This window comes from Chelon labrosus (genome assembly GCF_963514085.1).
Source record: "Chelon labrosus genome assembly, chromosome: 8".
Taxonomy (NCBI): Eukaryota; Metazoa; Chordata; class Actinopteri; order Mugiliformes; family Mugilidae; genus Chelon; species Chelon labrosus.
In genome coordinates, this window is record NC_140358.1 from 25,594,957 (window position 1) to 25,614,515 (window position 19,559).

At 43.4% G+C, this 19,559-nt stretch overlaps 1 protein-coding gene across 1 annotated transcript; it reads right to left on the reverse strand.

The window, feature by feature from the left end:
* Positions 1 to 7,110: 7,110 nt before the first annotated feature.
* On the reverse strand, positions 7,111 to 17,542 carry tlx2 (T cell leukemia homeobox 2). The gene is made up of 5 exons (XM_084549473.1): positions 16,917 to 17,542; positions 10,797 to 11,009; positions 10,031 to 10,268; positions 7,729 to 7,909; positions 7,111 to 7,238 (listed from the first exon to the last, which is right to left on the reverse strand). The coding sequence occupies exons 1-5, from the start codon at positions 17,431 to 17,433 to the stop codon at positions 7,227 to 7,229; spliced, it is 1,161 nt and encodes a 386-aa protein (XP_084405599.1). The 5' UTR covers positions 17,434 to 17,542; the 3' UTR covers positions 7,111 to 7,226.
* Between the last annotated feature and the right edge of the window lie 2,017 nt (positions 17,543 to 19,559).

The window sequence follows — 19,559 nt, forward strand, 5'->3', positions numbered from 1 at the left end:
ATTCCAGCTGAGTTACCTAATTGTGAAATGTCTCTCTCACATCCGTAAGTGTGTCACAATGAGCAGGTGGTAGGCATGTATTGAGCAACTAAGCCCCATCGCTGGTATTAGCCGGCCCTCTTCATGCATGCCTGGCAGCTTGAGAAAGCCTTAATGTGTCATATACTGCCAGGACACGTCTGCAGGTCTGTTCTCATAGCTGGTATAAACGTGGTACGTGTGAAACTCACTCAGCACATTCGCTTTGCACTTACAGCGGAAGGAAACTAAACCTTCCCTCGTCATCTTCTGGCGCCAGGTTAAAAAGTATGTATGCGTGTTTAAATTCTTCATCAAAGAAGCACTGGAATATTTTCAGCACATCGCCCCTGAATGTATCTCGACGTTCACGCTTATAAGACAATTTGTGAATTTGCATGCTTGCTCTTGTCCCTGCATGCACCCTTGGATGCAAACATGCCCGCGTGCAGCTGTTTGTTCATGTATATGCGAGCATGTGCATATACTTTACGTGCAACCGCAAGGCTCCGCAATGGAGTTACGAGAGCACGTCGAGAGGGGTCAAAAGGTTGAGGCGAGCGGAGGAGTCACGGTGTCAGGCAGCTGAAAGAGCTCTTCATACTTCGCCTGACTCAGCTGGAAGTGACTCGATGCTGCTGGATTTTCGACGGTTGTTTGTTGATCAGTTGACGAAAACCATGCATCCAGTGCACAAAAGGAGGCGTCAGTATTGTTCACGTCCACTTCTCTGTCACGGAGTCGTGTAGATTTAATGCAAAGAATAAATGTGCAATGTACTGATAGACTTCTTGCTATCACAGGTGCTCAAACGGACTAAATCAAGAACTGCAGAAGCCTTTTGCCCACATAGAATTAATGCACATCTTGTTAAACGTCCTTTATTAACTCAAATAATCCTGAGTTTGCATATATATTTAAATGGAATTTCTTCAGAGAGGTTCAACTTCAAGTCACGGCATTGAAAACTAATTTTATTTACAAGCTAGCGCCAGTCATCCAGAAATGTTCTCTCTTGCCCTTGCAAAATTCAAAAGGTTAATCGGTCCAGTCAAACCTGTTTAACTCATTTGTGTTCAAATAAAATGTATTATATCGTGTTGTTGTCCTGAACTTTAACCGATCTGAGGACAGAATATGAAAACAGAGCTTTTATATTTACCAAAAATGAGCTGCCGCAGGAGAATCAATTCAAACTTTCCAACAGAGTTACGTCAAAGGTTAAATAGGTTTGAATATTTTACTATATGTGTTTAACCCAGTGGAGCAAAACTTGTTTGGGATTTTAATTCGTGCTCACTTTAACTTTGTCACACACACACACAAAAAAAAATAAAAAATACAAATACTGTTTGTGTTTCAAAGACCCTTCGTCCTCGGCCGAACACCGCAGAGAAATGCCGCAGGGCTGGTTTTTATGAACATATAGATTTAATTTAAATGACTACAACTGTATTTTGCGTTGACTGACTTCAGCAGAATTTCTCCCCGGCATGTCCTCGTCTCATTTTGCAGGTGCTCAGACTAACGGAGCGTAGCTGTAATATTTTAAAGTCACAGACCGTAGGAGCCCTTTGTCAACAAAGCCTCTCCGTGTCAACACATCAGCAGTGACCCAACAGAGTTCGGCAGCATCGGGCAGTGTTTGCTTTCCTCTGAAATTTAGCAGCTGTCATTGTTACTGAAAGTGATTGTTAGAATTTCAGACAGATATCATAACATGCGGCGGCAAAATAAATAAATAAAAAAAAGACTGCTGAACTTACCTGCATCATTTTGCATTTGAACACTGGCCTGAAAAGCCCTAATAAGCACTAGTGACAAATGTGCCACTAAAACTGATGTATGCTGAAACTATAATATTATCTGCACTGGAAACTAAACCGTACCAAGCCTGCACCATCACAAGCCTTTTCCTTGTTCATAAATGCTTCTACAGACATTAAATCATCTGTAATCTGAATAAATATGAAAAGATCCCAGATTAAAAGTAAAGTGTGTCTAATGTACGTGTTAGAAAACCTGGAGGGATGCAACAAATCAGTAACGTGTTGCTACCTGACAGCTGTGCAACTGCATTAAGCTGCAAAGTTGACAATTTTAAGGGGAGACACTGCAGGTGAGTAGGGTGAAAAAACAAATATATATTTCACTAGCATATCACAGTGAAAGTTCTCCAGCTGTTTATGCACATCAAGATTTTTTGTTTTTCTGAAGTTCTATGTTGAAAACAGGTTTTATTTGGTTCATTTTTGGCTGAACTGCAGCAATTTTCAGAACAGAAATCTGAAATACTGAATGAACCCGAAGGTTTGTAAAATCCTTAAACCGTAAATTTAAAAACTACAGCCAGTAGCAGGAAGAAAAAGGACGGTTTTGTGATATTTCCGAGAATAAAATTCTGCATAATTGAGGAATGATATGTGAACGATTCTCTCTGAGAAAACTCTTAAGATAGGAATAAAACTAGAACGTTTGGTCTCTGTTTGAGCCACTGAAGAGGAGATATTTGGCTCAGAGAATTAAAGATATACCCAATTGCATGTCTGTTTGTTTCGGTAATATATAACAAGCTTTCTTTAATGTTGGAAATGAGATATTATGTGGTCAGACTGGATGAAGCCATCCAACTCAAACTTTACAAGACACACGAGCCACGAGGATTTTTGCAGAGGCTCGTGAAGTGTGCGGATGCCTTTGCTTATCACTCCGTGAATCGGAAATTACTGCAGATAGTCAGTGTTTTCAGGAATAAACTTGAGGCTATGAATACAAGACACATGAACAAACCTCCCAGTAAACACTTTCCCGATATAAATAGGAATAAAACTGGAAGGTTTAACGTCTCTAAGAGCCACTGAAGTGGAGTTCTTTGGCACAGAGGAAAAGAAAAGCCCTTTAAGATATGCTTTTTTTTTCTTTCGTACTCTCTGAAGCTTTAAGTCGTAAAGAAGGTATTTTTTTTAAAACCAAGTTCAAAATTCTTGACATATGAGAAGTGAATATCTTTTACAGACAAGGTTTGTACTGACACTGTCGTTCAAAAAACCCCAATGTTTTACAGTGTTTGATGAATGATATATGAACAAGCCTCCCTGTAAAAACCTCCACAGTATGGATACAAGTAAAACTCGAAAGTTTGGTGTAAGAAAATTATGCTGAAGTTGAGATTTTTGTGTTTAGAGAAAGGAACTTTGAACAACTTGACTTTTAAGACACAGCATCTGTTGCTAAATAGTTTTTTGGAAATGAAAAAACATTGTAATAGATATCACATGAAACTTTAACTGCTGTCTGATAACATTATGACAATTATTTTTTATACACTACCTGGCCAAAAATAAAAAGGTCCCACACTTTGATTACAGCACACATTCACTGTGGCATTGTTTCAATAAGCTTCTCCAATATCACCAGATTTATTTCCATCCAGTGTTGCATTCATTTTTCACCCAGATCTTTTATTGCTGATGGGAGAGTCTGACCACTGCACAAAGCCTTCTCCAGCACATCCCAAAGATTCTCAATGGGGTTAAGGTCTGGACTCTGTGGTGGCCAATCCATGTGTGAAAATGATGTCTCATGCTCCATGAACCACTCTTTCACAATCTGAGCCCCATGAATCCTGGCATTGTCATCTTGGAATATGATCCATTGATGGAATAACCTGGTCATTCAGTATATTCAGGTAGTCAGCTGACCTCATTCTTTGGACACATAATGTTGCTGAACCTAGACCTGAGCAACTGCAGCAACCCCAGATCATAGCACTGCCCCCACAGGCTTGTACAGTAGACACTAGGCATGATGGGTGCATCACTTCATCTGCCTCTCTTCTTACCCTGATGCCCCCCCATCACTGTGGAACAGGGTAAATCTGGACTCATCAGATCACATGACCTTCTTCCATTGCTCCAGAGTCCAATCTTTATGCTCCCTAGTAAATTGAAGCCTTTTTTTCTGTTTAGCTTCACTGATTAGTGGTTTTCTTAAGGCTACACAGCTGTTCAGTCCCAATCCCTTGAGTTCCCTTCTCATTGTATGTGTGGAAATGGCTATTTAACATAGCCCTGAGCTCTACTGTTGTTTTTCTTCCTTTTGATTTCACCAGATGTTTGATCGCCAATCACGATCAATCAGAATTTTTTTCCCGACCACATTTCTTCCTGGAAGACGATGGTTCCCCACTATCCTTCCAGTTTTTAATAATGCCTTGGACAGTTCTTAACCCAGTTTTAGTAGTTTCTACAATCTCCTTAGATGTTTTTTCTGCTTGATGCATGCCAATGATTTGACCCTTCTCAAACATCTTTTACACGACCACAGGATGTGTCTTTAGACATGGTTGTTTAAGAAATGAGAAGCTACTCATTGCGTCAGTTGGTGTTAAATAACTTATTGCCAGCTGAAAGATAATCACCCATGCAGTAATTATCCAATAGGAGGCTCCTACCTATTTGCTTAGTTAAATCCAGGTGGAGACTTTTTTTTTGGCCAGGAAGTGTGTTTCTAATGTTGTTAAAATTAAATACGTAAAAGACGTTTAATAAATAAAGCACTAATTTGCAAACATCTGAATCAACCAAATGCAGCAAATGATGCCTCAGTGTGTATTGTACATGTCATTCCTACTAATCTGAAGACGTGATCCAAAAATTAAAAAAAAATTTAAAGAATCAGAATTCAAACTTCCCATGCATCCAGTGCAGAATCACCTGAAGCATCAACAGCCGCCTGATAGCGATTTAAATGTTTACTGCATTTCTCAAGAATGGAAACAACTGATGGCAGCAGACAGAGCGTGACACACAGCACAACAGGGTGTGTGTTATGAATAGTTTTTCTTTCTTTTTTTTGGTGCCCCCGTTCAAAACAAAGCGCTTGATAGGAAGTCTGATATAACCTGAGCCTCTTGCGCTTGTTCATCTTGTGTGGTGACATTTTATTGGATAAGGACAGGGCTCTGCGGTGGCGGAAGACAGGGGGTGAGGTGGTAGTGGTGATGGTGAGGGGGCGGGCGGGGGGAATACAGAGCCCTGCCAGGAGAGGAGAACAAATCTTTAAGCACCTGTAGTAAAACACAATGCAGAGTTTTGAAAACAGAAAAGAGAGGAATTTTTCTAAAATGGGCCAAGTCACGTCTTCAAGGCGTCTGAGACGGGAGAGATGAAAGCGGCAGGGGAGCGGAGGAAATGGGGGTTGAGGAAGGCGTCACCTGGAGAACTGCTTGTTATTGACAGGATCCCAACCAGGCAAGACGCCCTGAGAACTCACTAAACACCGGCGCAGCCTCTTAGAGGAAGCAGGAGGGGCCGGGTTAGGGGTGGCTGGAGCTGCAGACAGCTGATTCCAACCACGCCGTCAAACCTCTCCAAAGCAAAGATTGGGATTCTCAAGCAGGCAGATGCCAACGGTGTGCAAACAAAAAAGGTTTGCGTTTGCACAACGCCACGTCTTGTGATAGGCGCTTGTCATCGGTGAGGATTCGCAGGAGGGAGGTAACGCTTACAGTCCAATGGAAGTGAGTGGTTCCCTGTGAGGGAGAGGAAGCAGGGCGCAGCGAGGCCCGTTTCCTGTGACGTTCACGGTGTTGAAGGCTCATTTACGAGCAAGGAACCTGAATGATCTGTTTACTGTACCTGTAGATAGGTCGTTTTTGTTATGACTTGGCCGATAAGCGTTTGCATGATGGGCTGGTCGCGGCGATAACGAATGTTTACGACTGTCTGGTGTCTAGGTGGCCGTGATTCACCTCGACAGCAGTGAAAGCCAATATCACAACGGCGGGGAAACTAGGTCCCCAAATAGGATTCTTTTTGGTATTTTTATTAAAACAATACTGGTGTCTTTTTGGGGTTTAAAGCCTGCGACTACTCCAAAAAGGAGCAGCCAAAAACGTCAACCATCATCCAAGAGTTTATCAGGCGACAGGCATTCGATTGATGACGTGAGGGTGGAGATTTCCATTCCTCCTGTAGGTGTCAGCCGGGTGACGGGAAGCGGAGCGTAACGTAATGCAGACCTCTGACCAAATCAAACTGCAGATTCCTTTTTTTTTTTCTTTTCTTTCTGTCACCAGTCGTGTCACTCAACTATGAGAGGTATTTTTCACTCCGAAGGCACCAGAAGAAGAAGGCGTGCTGAGCCGGATAGAAAACCCCAGCCACTTCTCGCTGATCATGTGCAAAGAGAAGAGGCAGAGAGGTGAGACTACCTGGATGCATGCCACAACAAACACCTTTTAATCTGATGCAACGATCAACCAAACCAAAAAATTGCTGCAGTGAAAACAAGAGCGCGGACAAAACGCGACGGCGGCCGCTTTTCAGATGTCCTCCTGGCAGACGCTCCCTGTCTTCCCGTGTACTCTCACTCTAATTTGAGCTGGCATCCGTTTTCAAACCTTTATTTATCCAGGGAGGGTTTTGCTGAGCACACTTGCTTTTTTCTATTTTTTTTTTTTTTTTTTGAGGCCCTGCTTCACATTCACACATGGGAGCTGTAGTCATCCGTTTTTTATGGATCAAAATAAAGGCATTGCCCTGTCCTTTCCGATACGATTCGACGGTATCTTACCTTTGGGTGGTTTGAAACTTTAATGTGTAATCACGGCTAAATCCCACGGGGCTAACTACCGCCCTAAAATCGTAAAGCATTATTGCATTGGTTTTCCATAATGGTGACAAACAACAAAGAGGGCGAAGGAAACACAACAGTATAAAAAAAGAAAAAAAAAAAGAAGAAGAGGCAAGAAAAACAGAGAGAGGTTTGTCTTCTTTTCAAAAAGTCACAATATCATTTAATATAAAACACCTTTTAAATTCAACATAATGAGGAATCCGTAACCGGGACTTTTCACCAATTCATTACCACTTGAACTCCGCGGCTGGCTGGAGGAGATCCACCTCGACAGCGGCTGGGGCTGACTTCAGCGGTACTTCCGAGCGTACACAGAAAAGGAGTTGAAACATGCACTTACTACATTGTACAAAGTCAAAAGCGAAAAACAGGAGGTCTTTTTTATTTATTTTTTGTCGCCCTTTTTTCGGCAGAGAGTCTCTGGCGCCTCGTGAAGGGATCCAGAGGCGGGGGAAAAAAAAAAAAAAGGTGGTGGGGGGGACAGTCTTGATAGTTGGGCATGTACAGAGGTGTCCATTTGTTTCCTGGCACTTAGGGGGGCAGGGGGGGATAAAGTGCCCTCTTCTCTTTTAGACCGACAGCTGAAGGGAAAGCGGAAACTTGGTGTAAGGCATGAAATGACTCAATATACTTCAAGATATTCAAGATAACAGTTGCTTAATTATTTTTTTTTTCCACAAACAGCAATGTTAGTGCAGCTCCTGAAGAGTTTGTAGGCCTTGGCAGTAACAGATCTCCATCCACACATGCTCCACCCACCATGTTGCTGGTATCAATCAGTGAGGAAGCGCAATGTCCACTCAAACTTTTTAATTTTCCAAAGCAAGCATTACTCTCCTGCACCTACGATATCCCAAAATGGAAGTTTCTGAACGTCAGACGTGTGAGACATAGACTTGAAGAAAGTCCTCTCTTTCGTCCATTCACACTGACGACGCTTTAATAAAGACGTCTCACGTCCCTCCCTCTGTCTGTCTTGTTCCCTCCCTCCCTCCCCCCTCTCTCTTTCTCTCTCTCTCTCACACACACGCGCTCTCACACAACAGTTGCCACGGAGGTGACGGAGGTCACCTTATTGTCTTCTGCCCACGGCTGCAGGTTCTGCAGGGCGTAGAGGGAGGAGTTGTGCAGGCAGAGCGGGTCCGGCTGCAGCGGCTGGCTCAACGTCTTCTGGAAAGCTTCCTGCTGAAGCTGCAGCATCAGCCGGTTGGCCTGCTGCCTCTCGGCCTCTCTCTCCTCCGCAGTCTGTCTCCTGGGTGGAAGGAGGGGGGGAGGATTTAAGACCAATGTAACGTTGATCTGTACGGGTGCACGTACAAAACGCGAACAGTCGGGATGAGAAACGTTGGCACCGTAGTTTGGATCTGCTTCACAAACTTAATATATATGCATATGTATATTATGTAAAGTGATTTTCAGGCGTCCATGCATTTCAGTGAAAAGTACAAATGCAACGTTTAATTTTAAGGTGCAACAAGCCAAAAATCAACTTCACAAATAAATAAATTCTTGCAGACTGACTCCACTAGAGCTACAAAACCCTTCAAGATGATTTGAAATGAGGAGCAATTTGTTGTTTCGGGATGTTTTTGTGAACAGAAGCAAGAAAATCAGAGCAGTAGAGAAAAAATCTTCGGAGAAGGGCTGAAAATAAAAGCACTTAGACGTGTCTCCAAAAAAAATAAAATAAAATGCAGTTAGTATCCAAACCGGCTGGAGTTCATGTCAAGTTTGTTCAACACCTGTGCCAGCTACTTCAGCCTTCAAGCTACATGACAGCTGATCAGAATGAGTGACAGGTGTTGGTGAGCGAACGTGACTAACGAAGGAGGAGGAGGAGGAGGAGGAGGAGGTAGAGTACGCTTCCTGCCTCAAGGTGAAATCTGTTTTAACTTCGTCAGCATATGTTAACAGTAGCCCGGGCCCTGTGTGTTGTGACAGTGCGTGTTGAAAAGCAAGCGTGTGTGTTTTCCTGAAACTGTCTCATGTTTAATAGGAGATTTGCCGTGTTGACGTTGGAAAGAGTTCTGTGGTTTTTCGTTTTTAGTCACCGGCCCGAACCCGGAGGCTGCACGAGAAGATACGTGACTCCCTGACGAGCTCGATGTTGTGCTTCTACGAAACGCCGAGTTGGTTATTATTTCTCCTGAGCTGAGGATCCTTTAATGCTTAGATCATGGAGGACATTTTCTTCTCTGCTAATTAAAGCCAGAGCATGTTCTGAACAGTCATTATGAGCAGTTGCTCCTAATAAAACAACCTATAACAAACGCTTAATCGTCCTTTACGATCGACAGCAAAATACAAATGGCAGGCAGGAGTCACAAGCTGAAAACACACCTCTGAAACACTCTTTCATGCACACCAACCTCCATCCATTAGCCACACATTATTGTTAACAGCATTATCATAATCTGATTCCCCCGGCTGTTGATTCGATCATCCTCTTGTTACTAGCGTAGTCGTCACGCAAAGACATCCCTCACGCTCGCCCTATCGGGTGCACACTGCAGGGAAACGGCATAAATCTCGGGGCAAAAGTAGGAAATCGGCAAAACGAGTTAAGCCAATTCCCTCGTTACGCCGTGACGTGCCGCTCGGTCTTGGATGCAATTTGGCCCGTGTTTGTTTTTACGCAGAGTCATTTCCGTCACGCCTGGACGCGGAGGCGCTCACCAACACGCTGCAGGATGCGGCTCAAAACAAACGCACCTTTTTGCTCTTCAGACTAAAGTTTTACCTTCACAGAAATGCTCACCGTGACGGTTTTCCATCAAATACATTAAAAAAAAAAATCTTTAGGATCATTTAAACTCTTAAGGTAATGACTTAAGGTAATTTAGCTGCTTTTGAAACATGCCTCTGGCCCCTTTAGCTAATAGCAGGGCATCATAATTTGATTTTCTACTCATTTACTTCCGAATGGCTATAAACAACGGTTAGAATGAAGTGAAATAGTGTGTGTGTGTGTTTTCTGTCCACGGACTTGGCAGTCAATTCCTCCTGTGAGTGTTCCAGTATTGCTTTGGACAGCAGGTTTCTAAAAGGCCTTTCAGGAGGCTCAGGAGTAATTGTGCTTGGTCAAGTGAACTGGCCTCGACTGGCAGCTAAGCTAAGCAAAATAGGTGTTGTGTTGTACAACTCCTCCAATGCTTCAGCTGTGGGCCGTTTTACTTGTGCTTAAAGACGCCGGTAAGCATTTTTTTGGAGGAGTGTAAAACAGGAAAGGCATTCGGGGCCGTCAATTTACGGAGCAAGGAGTGGAGATTCATAGCGGACGTCCCGCGACCGTAAAACGGCTCCTGAAGCGCGCCAAAGGCCTTTCGCACGGGGAAAATGACACTCGAGGAACGGCGCGCTGCTGTGGTCTTACCGCCATTTTGTCCGTCTGTTCTGAAACCAGGTCTTGACCTGCGCGTCCGTCATCTTCAGGGCCTTGGCCAGGGTGGCCCGCTCGGCCGACGCCAGGTACTTCTGCCGGTGAAAGCGTTTCTCCAGCTCGCAGATCTGCACCCGGCTGAAGGAGGTGCGGGGCTTTTTCCTCTTGGGCGGCGTCCGGTTCTGATACGGGTGGCCGATGCGACGGGTCACGGAGAAGGGCGAGAGGGCGGCTGAGAAATAAAAAAAAAAAAAAAAGAGGGTGGGAGGAGGGAGAAAAAGAGGATTTATTTGACTTTTATCCTTTAGTATAAGTGGTTATTTCCATTTCTGAACTGGGATGCTGCTGGAGCATACATTTATTTCCCATAAGGTTTTGTTTGTCTCTTCCCTTTTTTTCACACCTTGGATAGATAAAATTATTCTCCATTTTGTCTTAACTGTGGAAAAGCGAGCGTGTTTGGGGAGTCCAGGAGAAGGCCCAGAAGCTGCCAGTTGAAGGAGATAAATGTAATTACAAATACACATCCCCTGGTGCATTTTGAAAGCCAAACACTGGCTCCCAGCTGCTGATAAATTAGCCTCCTACCATTTAAAAAAAGAAAATGATATAAATACTGCATCAGATCAAGATTCTACCTTAGCAACATTTTCTTTTAACATTTTCACAAACAAAACCTTTCAATATTTAATGTGCACACAAGAGGGATGCTTCTAAATACACAAATGTGTGCAGTCTGAGGGGAAAGGGGGTGACTCACCTGGGCAAGCCCCCTTTGGAAAAGGATAGTCTGCTAGAAGGCCATTGCCGTCTCGCAGGTGAGCGAGCTCGGGGTAATAGCATTTGGCTAATGTCTCCACAGTGCTCCAGACAGGGACCCTGCCGATGTCTCCCTTGGGGAGAGGACAGAGGGACCCGGCGACCCCCGGCCCCCCTGTGCCCTCTCCGGCTCGGATCTCCTCTGCCTGCTCCCCTAAAGGAAAGGGAGACACAGTAAGGTCCCACATCTGGAGCAGCAGCAGCAGCAGCAGCAGCTGCTGCCGCCGGGCGGGCGGGCACCGACGCACAGCAGCTAATCACATGAAGGAGGCCTAAACGATGAACAGAGTCTACTTTAACGTCGTTTACTGCTCGACTCTTAAGTTAGCGTTTGCAATTGTTGGGCTACAAAATGAAATATCTGGCCGTTCAGAGAGTATAAGTGACAACTAGCAGGGTTACACAGATACATCAAGCATCGTACGGGTTGGTAAACCAGAAACAGGCAATCAGGGCCATCCACTGACAATGTGATGAGGCTCTGTAAATGCTATACACAGACTAACAAAATGCAATTACGGCCTAACAAAACGCAATTTAGAGAGTCGTTTTTCAATCACAACAATCAGATTTAAACATATTCAATAGTTGCACATAACGTCTCAAGCACAAACATGAAGCATTTGTCATTAGAGCTTTAAACCTATAGCAAAACAGTAATTTTTTGCAGAATATACTACAAATATTGCACACACTGCTTTTGATTTAAATGAATCTTTACGGTAAAGTGTATATAGATGTAGAGCTGGGGTGTTTCTGCCTCTTCCTAAAACATAAACTGCACACTCTGGGCGTTTTTCTTCCATCTGTGCCTCAGCGCCCGGTGGCTCACTTTCACATGCCGGGTATTAATAACAACTTATCTCCTGCATCATAAAATATCTATGAATCCTGTCTATTTTGTCAGCCATGGGTAAACAGAAGATCGATAAATGTAATGAGATCGTTGGCCATGGATCCACTCCACAGCCACACTCTCGTTCTGAGGCCGAATGGAAATGAACAGCAAGAAAAGGCTGCCTTCTCCTCTCCTCTCCCTCCCTTTCTCTCCCTCTCCGTGTTTTTGTGTCACTCCTCCCCGGCAAGCTGTTCTTCCCGCTGTCTTACAGGGTGTTTATTTGTTTTTGTTTTGTCAGAAAAGCTCACCAGGAGCCAAAATGAATATGAAAACATCTGCATAGGTGTCCCCTCGGGGCTCCTGCACACTACTGCTGCTGCTGCTGCTCCTGCTCTCTGAGTTTCCTTTTTTTTCCCAGCGACCTGAAAATTCATTTGCAGCACAGACGATGACAATTTGGATGCAAAATGGAACATGAAGCCATTACGGCGCTCGGCACTCATTTCCAGTCGAGCTCGCCGGTCTGTCCCCTGATGGTGCTGAACATGAGTGGCAAATGAGAGGCGTGCGCGGGCAAATGATTTGCAAAGCGAGGACGCATGTCGCCGTTACAGTAGGTCACGTAAAGTTAACGCAGGCCTAAATTAGCAGGCCAGATTTAGTGTCTGATATGAGTACGTGCTGATTTTATTGGCTTTTGTGCCGGGTTTACAGTGACCGTGACGTCTCCCCCCTTTTTTTTCCCCCCCTCATTATTATTTTTAATCATCTGTGGTAATATTCTTATAACATTATTATCTGGTTTCACATTATGTGTTGCTCTGACGCTCAATAATAATAAAAATGGTAATTGTACCCCTCTAATATTCCTTTTGGGACTCGGACGGGCATCTGTGGTATTTAATCATGAGTTTATAATGACAAAATCCCCGTGATATTTCTATAATATTCCTATAGGTGCTCACAGTGGACTGCAGCGCCTCCATGGCCCTTAATGCTGAGTTATAGTGAGCTTATTGCACTTTACGGGGCGCTTTTTTAAATCTCCACTGATTCACTAATTCTTACGGTGACTTTTATGATGTCTCTAATACATATACATTAAAACGTGTGCTGTAAGAAGCCGTTGCCCAAATCTTTTTGGAGCCTTGTAGGGGCCACGGTTTATCGAGAGACTGTGTGTGTGCAGGCCTGCTGCTGTTGCTCCGAGCTGCAGGTCTGGCTAAATGATACCGCATTAGACGGCTATTTCAGGCCATCTGCGGGCTAACTAATGGGCCAGGCGCATGCGAGCACGTTCAGAGGCAACCCAGCGTGCAGGAGAAGCCTTCGGACCCGCAAGCTGCTGCAGTGGTTTTTCCTGGCGGCCGTGCAAAATGCGGATGAGGTGCATCAGTCACATAAGAGCTGCCAGGTTTATTTATCCACTGCTTTAATTGCTGAGGCTGTGAACTGGTGTATTTTTTTGCATGCAATCTGCCTTTAAAACAACCAAAATTGCTCCAAATGCACAAAAATTGCAACTCTAATCCTGCAAATCCTAACTTTACTGCATTAATGTGTCCACTTGTGTGTCCTTATATCAAGCTGTTATTCATGTGATGATGTTAAAATTGGATTTAGAGTAAACTAACACGCATTGCTTGATAATAGGGTGCATGATCAGAATCACAGGAATAAAAACTAAATATTAAAAGCTGGAAAAAGATGTCTTTAAATGTGTCTAAAAATAAACAGGGACTAAAGCAGCAGCTTGCAGCAAAACAAGGAAAGAAATATTAAACAAATTCTGAATCTAGTGAGAGAACAGATATTGATTGATATCCCATAAACGTTCCCTATAGATTATAAAATCAATTATTGAGCAGAAACGCAGTTAATCCCCCCTAATTATTAATTGTTTTCCCGCGCAGAATGGAAAACAGGTAACTTGCGAAGAGGCTGCGAATAACTTGATCATAAATCACGTTAAATAAAAGACAGAATTAAGGTGAAATTAAAAGAAATGCACTAAAAGAACAATGTGACTTTTTATTTTTATTTTTGTTTCCTGCTTCCTTTTGTTAAATGCAAAGCAAAAAAGAAAGAAAAAATAGCTGCAAATGCTAAATCTGCTGCCCGGGTAACACAATTTAGCATAAGCATATCAAAAAATAAAATGCTACCGCGGAGAATATGTTTCCCATAATAAAACCACTTATACTTAATAACACTTCTCGGTGACAGCGCCTCCCTTCCCCACTGCGGATATTACCTCTGCAGCAATCTAATAAATATATCCGTGAAGGATTCTAAAGGGGATATTGAAATATAACATGAACATATATTGCTATTTATTACACTATACGGAACAAAAGGGGGGAAGAGAAGAAGGAAAAGACGAAGAAGAGGCAGGGACGCTGTCTTCTGTCACACTAAGAGTGGGGAAAACACGAGGGCATGAGCTGTGCGGGTTCAGGGCTCTAATAAAAGCCCGCTTTTCTGCTCCGCTGCCATTAAAACGCAGACAGAGATTTACTGCAGAGGGGAGGAAAAAAGGGTTTAATTATGTTTTTTATCGGTGTTAAGGTGGCGTTTAGAGTTGCGTACGCTCGTATTGAGATTCTGCCGGTTGTCCAAATGCGCAAGAGATCCGCGTTATCCCCCTGTTACTGTCACTTTTATTACTATTTTAATGATCCTTATTTGTATTTGCAGCTTATTTGTTGTTGCGGTGGAAGTGGTTGTGTGTTCGCGCGATTTACATTTCAGTTCATCCCCTAATTTGCAAATAAATAAAAAATAAAAATAAAAAAAAACACTCCCCATTTGACTTTACGCTTTCTGTCCATCCCTAATTTGCAAATAAATAAAAAATAAAAATAAAAAAACGCTCCCAATTTGACTTTCTGTAAAACACATTTTGCATATATGTTTGCATCATAACTTTAAAACAGTTATTACAGACTAGGATATATTTATATATATATATTTAAGAGCTTAGTTCTTTTTTGTTTTGCATGTTAGTGAAATAGTTTCAGAGACGTGAGCAGGTTTAAAAATAGAAAAATCCTAAGTCAACACGTTAAGAATTGGAATAAAAAGAAGAATGATGCCCAGAAAATAATATCAATTACAGAATATATTTTACGCACACATGCAGTGATTAAATACTGTCAGGATCTGGTGATCACCGTGGATCCAACGGTATATAAACGCGTCTTAGTTGGATTAAATGATCCCCTTTCACACCTTAAATCTTTTTTTGCACCAGTTTGAGTCTTGCTTATTGAGATGAACTGATGCCGTGTATCCCCAGCGTGGGAAAAAAAAGACTAGAAGTCGACCACGCGTTGTAACGGGTTTCGTTTACATCCCTGCTAACAGAAAGAAAAAAACAAACTCCCAGGGCTGCCAGAGCTGGAAACCTTTGTCAACACGTTCAGCTGCTTAGAGCTGGACGCTTTCTCTCCTCCGGTTTCAACTTGGAAGGCGAAGGGGAAAACAAGAAACCGGGAGAAACATTTAAAAATGGTGCTCTGCCCATCAGGATAGATGATAGTGCGTTTGATTTACGGCCTTTTATAGGAAGCAGAGCAGGCTAAATCTGGAGTGTGTGTGTGTGTGGAGTGTGTGTGTGTGGAGTGTGGAGTGCTGCTACTCGCCGCTGTTGATCTTTGGCTGATCAATACAGGGGAAAGATATAAGCTGCGAAATAATTACAGCGACACAAAGCTGAGAGAAATTAAACGAGAGGCCCTCGGTGGCTATGAGTAAAATTGATAAGCCTATTTACACTGTATCTTTTTGCAGATGACATATCGTCCCCCAGTATTTAATAATTAATCAGGTAGAAAGAACTGAATGGTGAATATTTAATGGGGGTGGGGGGGAGAGGAGGGGTGGGGGGAGGGTGGGGGGGCGGTGGTGAGCGCATCCATGATGCTCTTCATTTTCATCTTTATAACTATGAGGTCATGAGAAACACAGCGGCTGAACCACCCCTTCAAAATAAAAGAAAATACAGCACGATTTAGCCAAATAAATGAGTTTATTCTATTCATCTTGGACGTGTCTATTGGAATTGAGTTTCTGTTTATTTCTATTTATGTTAACTGTAATTAAAAGGAATAAATATATACATATATGTGGAAATATGTAACGTTTTGTTTTGGATGATAATTGTGCCACAGCTCAAGAAGAATAAAATAACAGATACAGATATTTTTTTTAAGGATTAAATTGGATTTATGTGGCTTAAATCAGAATTACAGACAACAGTGGCAAATAAATAAATAAATAATAAACTAGATTTTTAGTTTTACTTTTTAGAGAAACTAAAATTTAGATTAAAAACACAGAGTTAAAATTAAACTGCAATATATGTAGAGCCTAAATTAAAGACTGTAAATTACCTAATTGCTTCGTCATGAACCTAAAAGTAGAATCCCCAAAAGAATTATTATCATTTGTTTTTTATTTTGTGCGTGTTTTTGCTTTTGCAATTCCTCAAAATAAATAAAATAAAAATTAGTTGTCATTGTTGTGAGTTTGAGTGAGGAGACTGGCTGAACCAAAAGCTGAGCCTCAGCTCCAAATAAAGTGAACCAAACATGTTCATTTGCACGTGTGAATTATCTAGAAATAATCACATGAATATATACTACTACTATTACTAATAATAATGATAATACTAGTGTTGGTATAGGGATTTAACCTGTCATATGTTATCACTACCGTGACTCATCTTCCTTCTTTCTCAATTGGCTCGCTGGAGAAAGGGTTGGAAAAGAAATCATTCATCCTCATGAAAAAAAAAAACAAAAAAAAAAACGGGGAACGTCGTTATCCGTCATCCGCTGTAAATGGAGAGTGATGGTCCAATACTGATTCATCAGCATGTCCGCGTCAATTTCTCCACTCGTTTATCAGGCTGCCCTTCCAAGCATAATAAAACCGATCCTGCGTGCGCGCATATTCGCTATAGATTACAACCTAAAGATGAAATCATCAGCTCCACTTTCGCTGAGGCCCAAATCAGCCTCTGTCTGCCCTCAAACGCCCAGCTCTGAACGCAAATGTCAAGAAATGGCACAATTTACACTCGAGTGGCCGTGGGGAAACTATCCAGTGTGTCATAATGTAAAGGAAGTACTAAATAAACAGAGGGCTTCTCTTTGCGTAAAGATCTGACCTGTGTTCATGTGAAACATCAAACTATACGTGTTGATATATATTTTTTACCTGTTAATCTGTCCTTGGCAAACCTCCTACTGCTCTCCATCCACGGAAAGGTGAAGTTTGCCGGGTTCCCCATTCCCATCCCGGGCACCGAGGGGATGCCCGGTCCGATGCCAGGCGGATGCGCCGAAGAGGGTGGATGGGGCGCAGCAGCGGCTGGGGGCGGCGGCGGAGGCGGCATGGGTCTGTGCGCCGGCACCCGGATCACCCCACCTGCGCCTCCGGAGTTCACGTTAACGTTCATGTTCATGTTCATACTGACGTTCATGTTCATGTTGACATTATAGGAGCCGGCCAAACCCGCCGCCGCCGCCATGGAGCAGGCCGGGTTGTAGACGCTGTTGTACCCGTTGCTGTAGACGTTGGAGGCCAGCGCGTAATCCGGGTCGCCGGTCCGGTTGGGCAGCATGCAGCCGCTGGACTGATCCGAGCTGTTGAGGATCTGGTCGATCCCGAAGCTGATGGGTTCATGCTGCTGCTGGTGCGTCTGGTTCACCTCCTCGATCCCAGTGTGCTCCATAGTTTTTTGTTTTTTTCCCCCGATGATGTGCTCAGTGTATTTGATCAGTGCTCGGATGTATTTTTGACATAAAGTAGTTCAACGCCGTGGGAAATGAAATATTTGTGTGTATGCTTCAGTGCTAAGCCGTTTATTTTTGCTTTCAAGCATCGACACAGGCCTGTGCTACTCCCAGGAAACCAATAACGTGTCCAACGTTGTCCAAAATCTTGCCATTATTTTTGTCCAGCAGCGGGATCGGGTGTTCCCTAAATTAAATGCCTGTCCGTCGGGCTAAGAAAAAGCGTATCCATCTTGAATAGCGAGCTCTATCCAAGTGAATAAAACACGAGGCAACCTAACGACAGGACAAAACAACACGGTGCCAAACTGTTATCCAGAGAAGCCTACTTACAGGCAAAAAAAATCCGCGATTTCGGGGGGAGGCAGCTCTCTGGAGAGACTTGATGCGCTTTGTTCGCCTACTCTGGCAGAGACGATCCGCACGCACGGTGCATGGCAGGATAACCGAGCCCGTCGCATCAAACCGACGCGGGAGACAAAGCAAAACAAACCCCGAAGAAGCACGAAAACGAAGCGCTGACCTCGCAGGAGTGGATATTAATTGGAGGCGAGAGCGAAAGATGGCTCTGTTGTGCTGAATGGTGAAGTGCGTTTCAGCAGGTGAGACAGCCCTCTGCGTAAACGCTGCCATTCGGTCCTCCAGCCAACCCTCCCTCACTCACGCTCTCCCTCCTCCCTTCCGCCCTCCCTCCACGGTAGGACAGTTGTTTTGCTTGGATGTCTTAAAGAAGCCGCAGCTTTCTTTAGATTTTGTAGTTTCTCACATTTTATTGGTGTAGGTTTTGAGACTTTTAGTGGAGCCAAGGCCCGGGTCAAGAGGGGTCCAGTAACTTTCATGATGATATTTGCCAACTGTTTGAGATTTTAAGAAAAATAGCAAGCGTCTAATACAATTCTTTGGATAATTCCCTTTGATTTTTAGTTAGAATAAAGAGTTTTGAAAAGTTTTTTATTCTAAATGATCAATGAACTTGCATATTTCTTGTGTTACGGGCCTAAAGAGAACTTCTAAATGTTAGGTTTCTTCTTTGGGATCTCTCAGCCAAATGAGAAGGCACCACTGCTGACCTGGTACAGGACTTGTCAGCAGGTGAGCGCAACAGAGACGACCCGTTTGCTCACTGTCTTCTGCGTAAATAAACAAGCCACATGTAGGCCCATCAGGTCTCCACCTCCACAGCTCCGCCAACATCCACATCGACATGGAGCAATGAAAACCGGATGAGACGAAACCTGGGTGGCTCAGGGTTACGTTTAAATAAAGGCAGGTTACAACAGTTTGTCCCAAAACAAAACAGTGACCCAGATTTATGTGTGAGAGCCAGACCGAAGCAATAGTCTGTTGCACCGTTACGCACAACGACGCCATTAATCCAATGATAGATAGATAGATAGATAGATAGATAGATAGATAGATAGATAGATAGATAGATAGATAGATAATTAAACAAATAAATAGCAGCCGGAGACACATCACGAAGCCAAATGTGAAAAGCCACGTCGCTGATTTGCACAAATTATTTAACCTTTCCCCGCCCGGAGCGACGACGTGGATCGCTCGGGCCTCAATTCAATAAAAATGAAAAATGACTTATAATAAAAGCGCGACACGGGGAAAAACGAATTTAATATATCACCGTTTTATTACGCACTTATTTCACTTTCCGTGCGAATAAAGATATCTCTCAACTGCACAAGGTGGCTAGAGGGAAGCATAAAAATCAATTGTGTGAATTCGAGGCCATATCAATAACGGCGCGGGGACGAGGACGGTGCAAATGTGTGCCTGCTATTAGGCCTGTTTATATTTGCGCGTTGCGATAAAATGAATAGGGACGAGAGGACGCGCCGAGCCTCAGATCAGCTTACCGGCGAGGTAATTGGTCGTTTATGCAAAACCGGGGAGATCTATGGGGCAGGAAGGCGGAAAATAATGTTTGAAAGCCTCTTTGGGGTAACACATGTCTCCCTGGCGGTGATGTCAGCGAGTGTGGTTGTGCTTCACCTTCAGTGCCAGACACAAACAGGGGTTCCCAACCCAAGTCCACATAACAGGATGCATA

Coding starts and splice junctions, on each gene's coding strand:
- tlx2 (XM_084549473.1), bottom strand. CDS start 17,433: ATGGAGCACACTGGGATCGAGGAGGTGAACCAGACGCACCAGCAGCAG. Junction 11,010..16,916: donor TGCCAAGGACAGATTAACAG/GTAAAAAATATA, acceptor CCTTTCCTTTAG/GGGAGCAGGCAGAGGAGATC. Junction 10,269..10,796: donor TCCAAAGGGGGCTTGCCCAG/GTGAGTCACCCC, acceptor TTTATTTCTCAG/CCGCCCTCTCGCCCTTCTCC.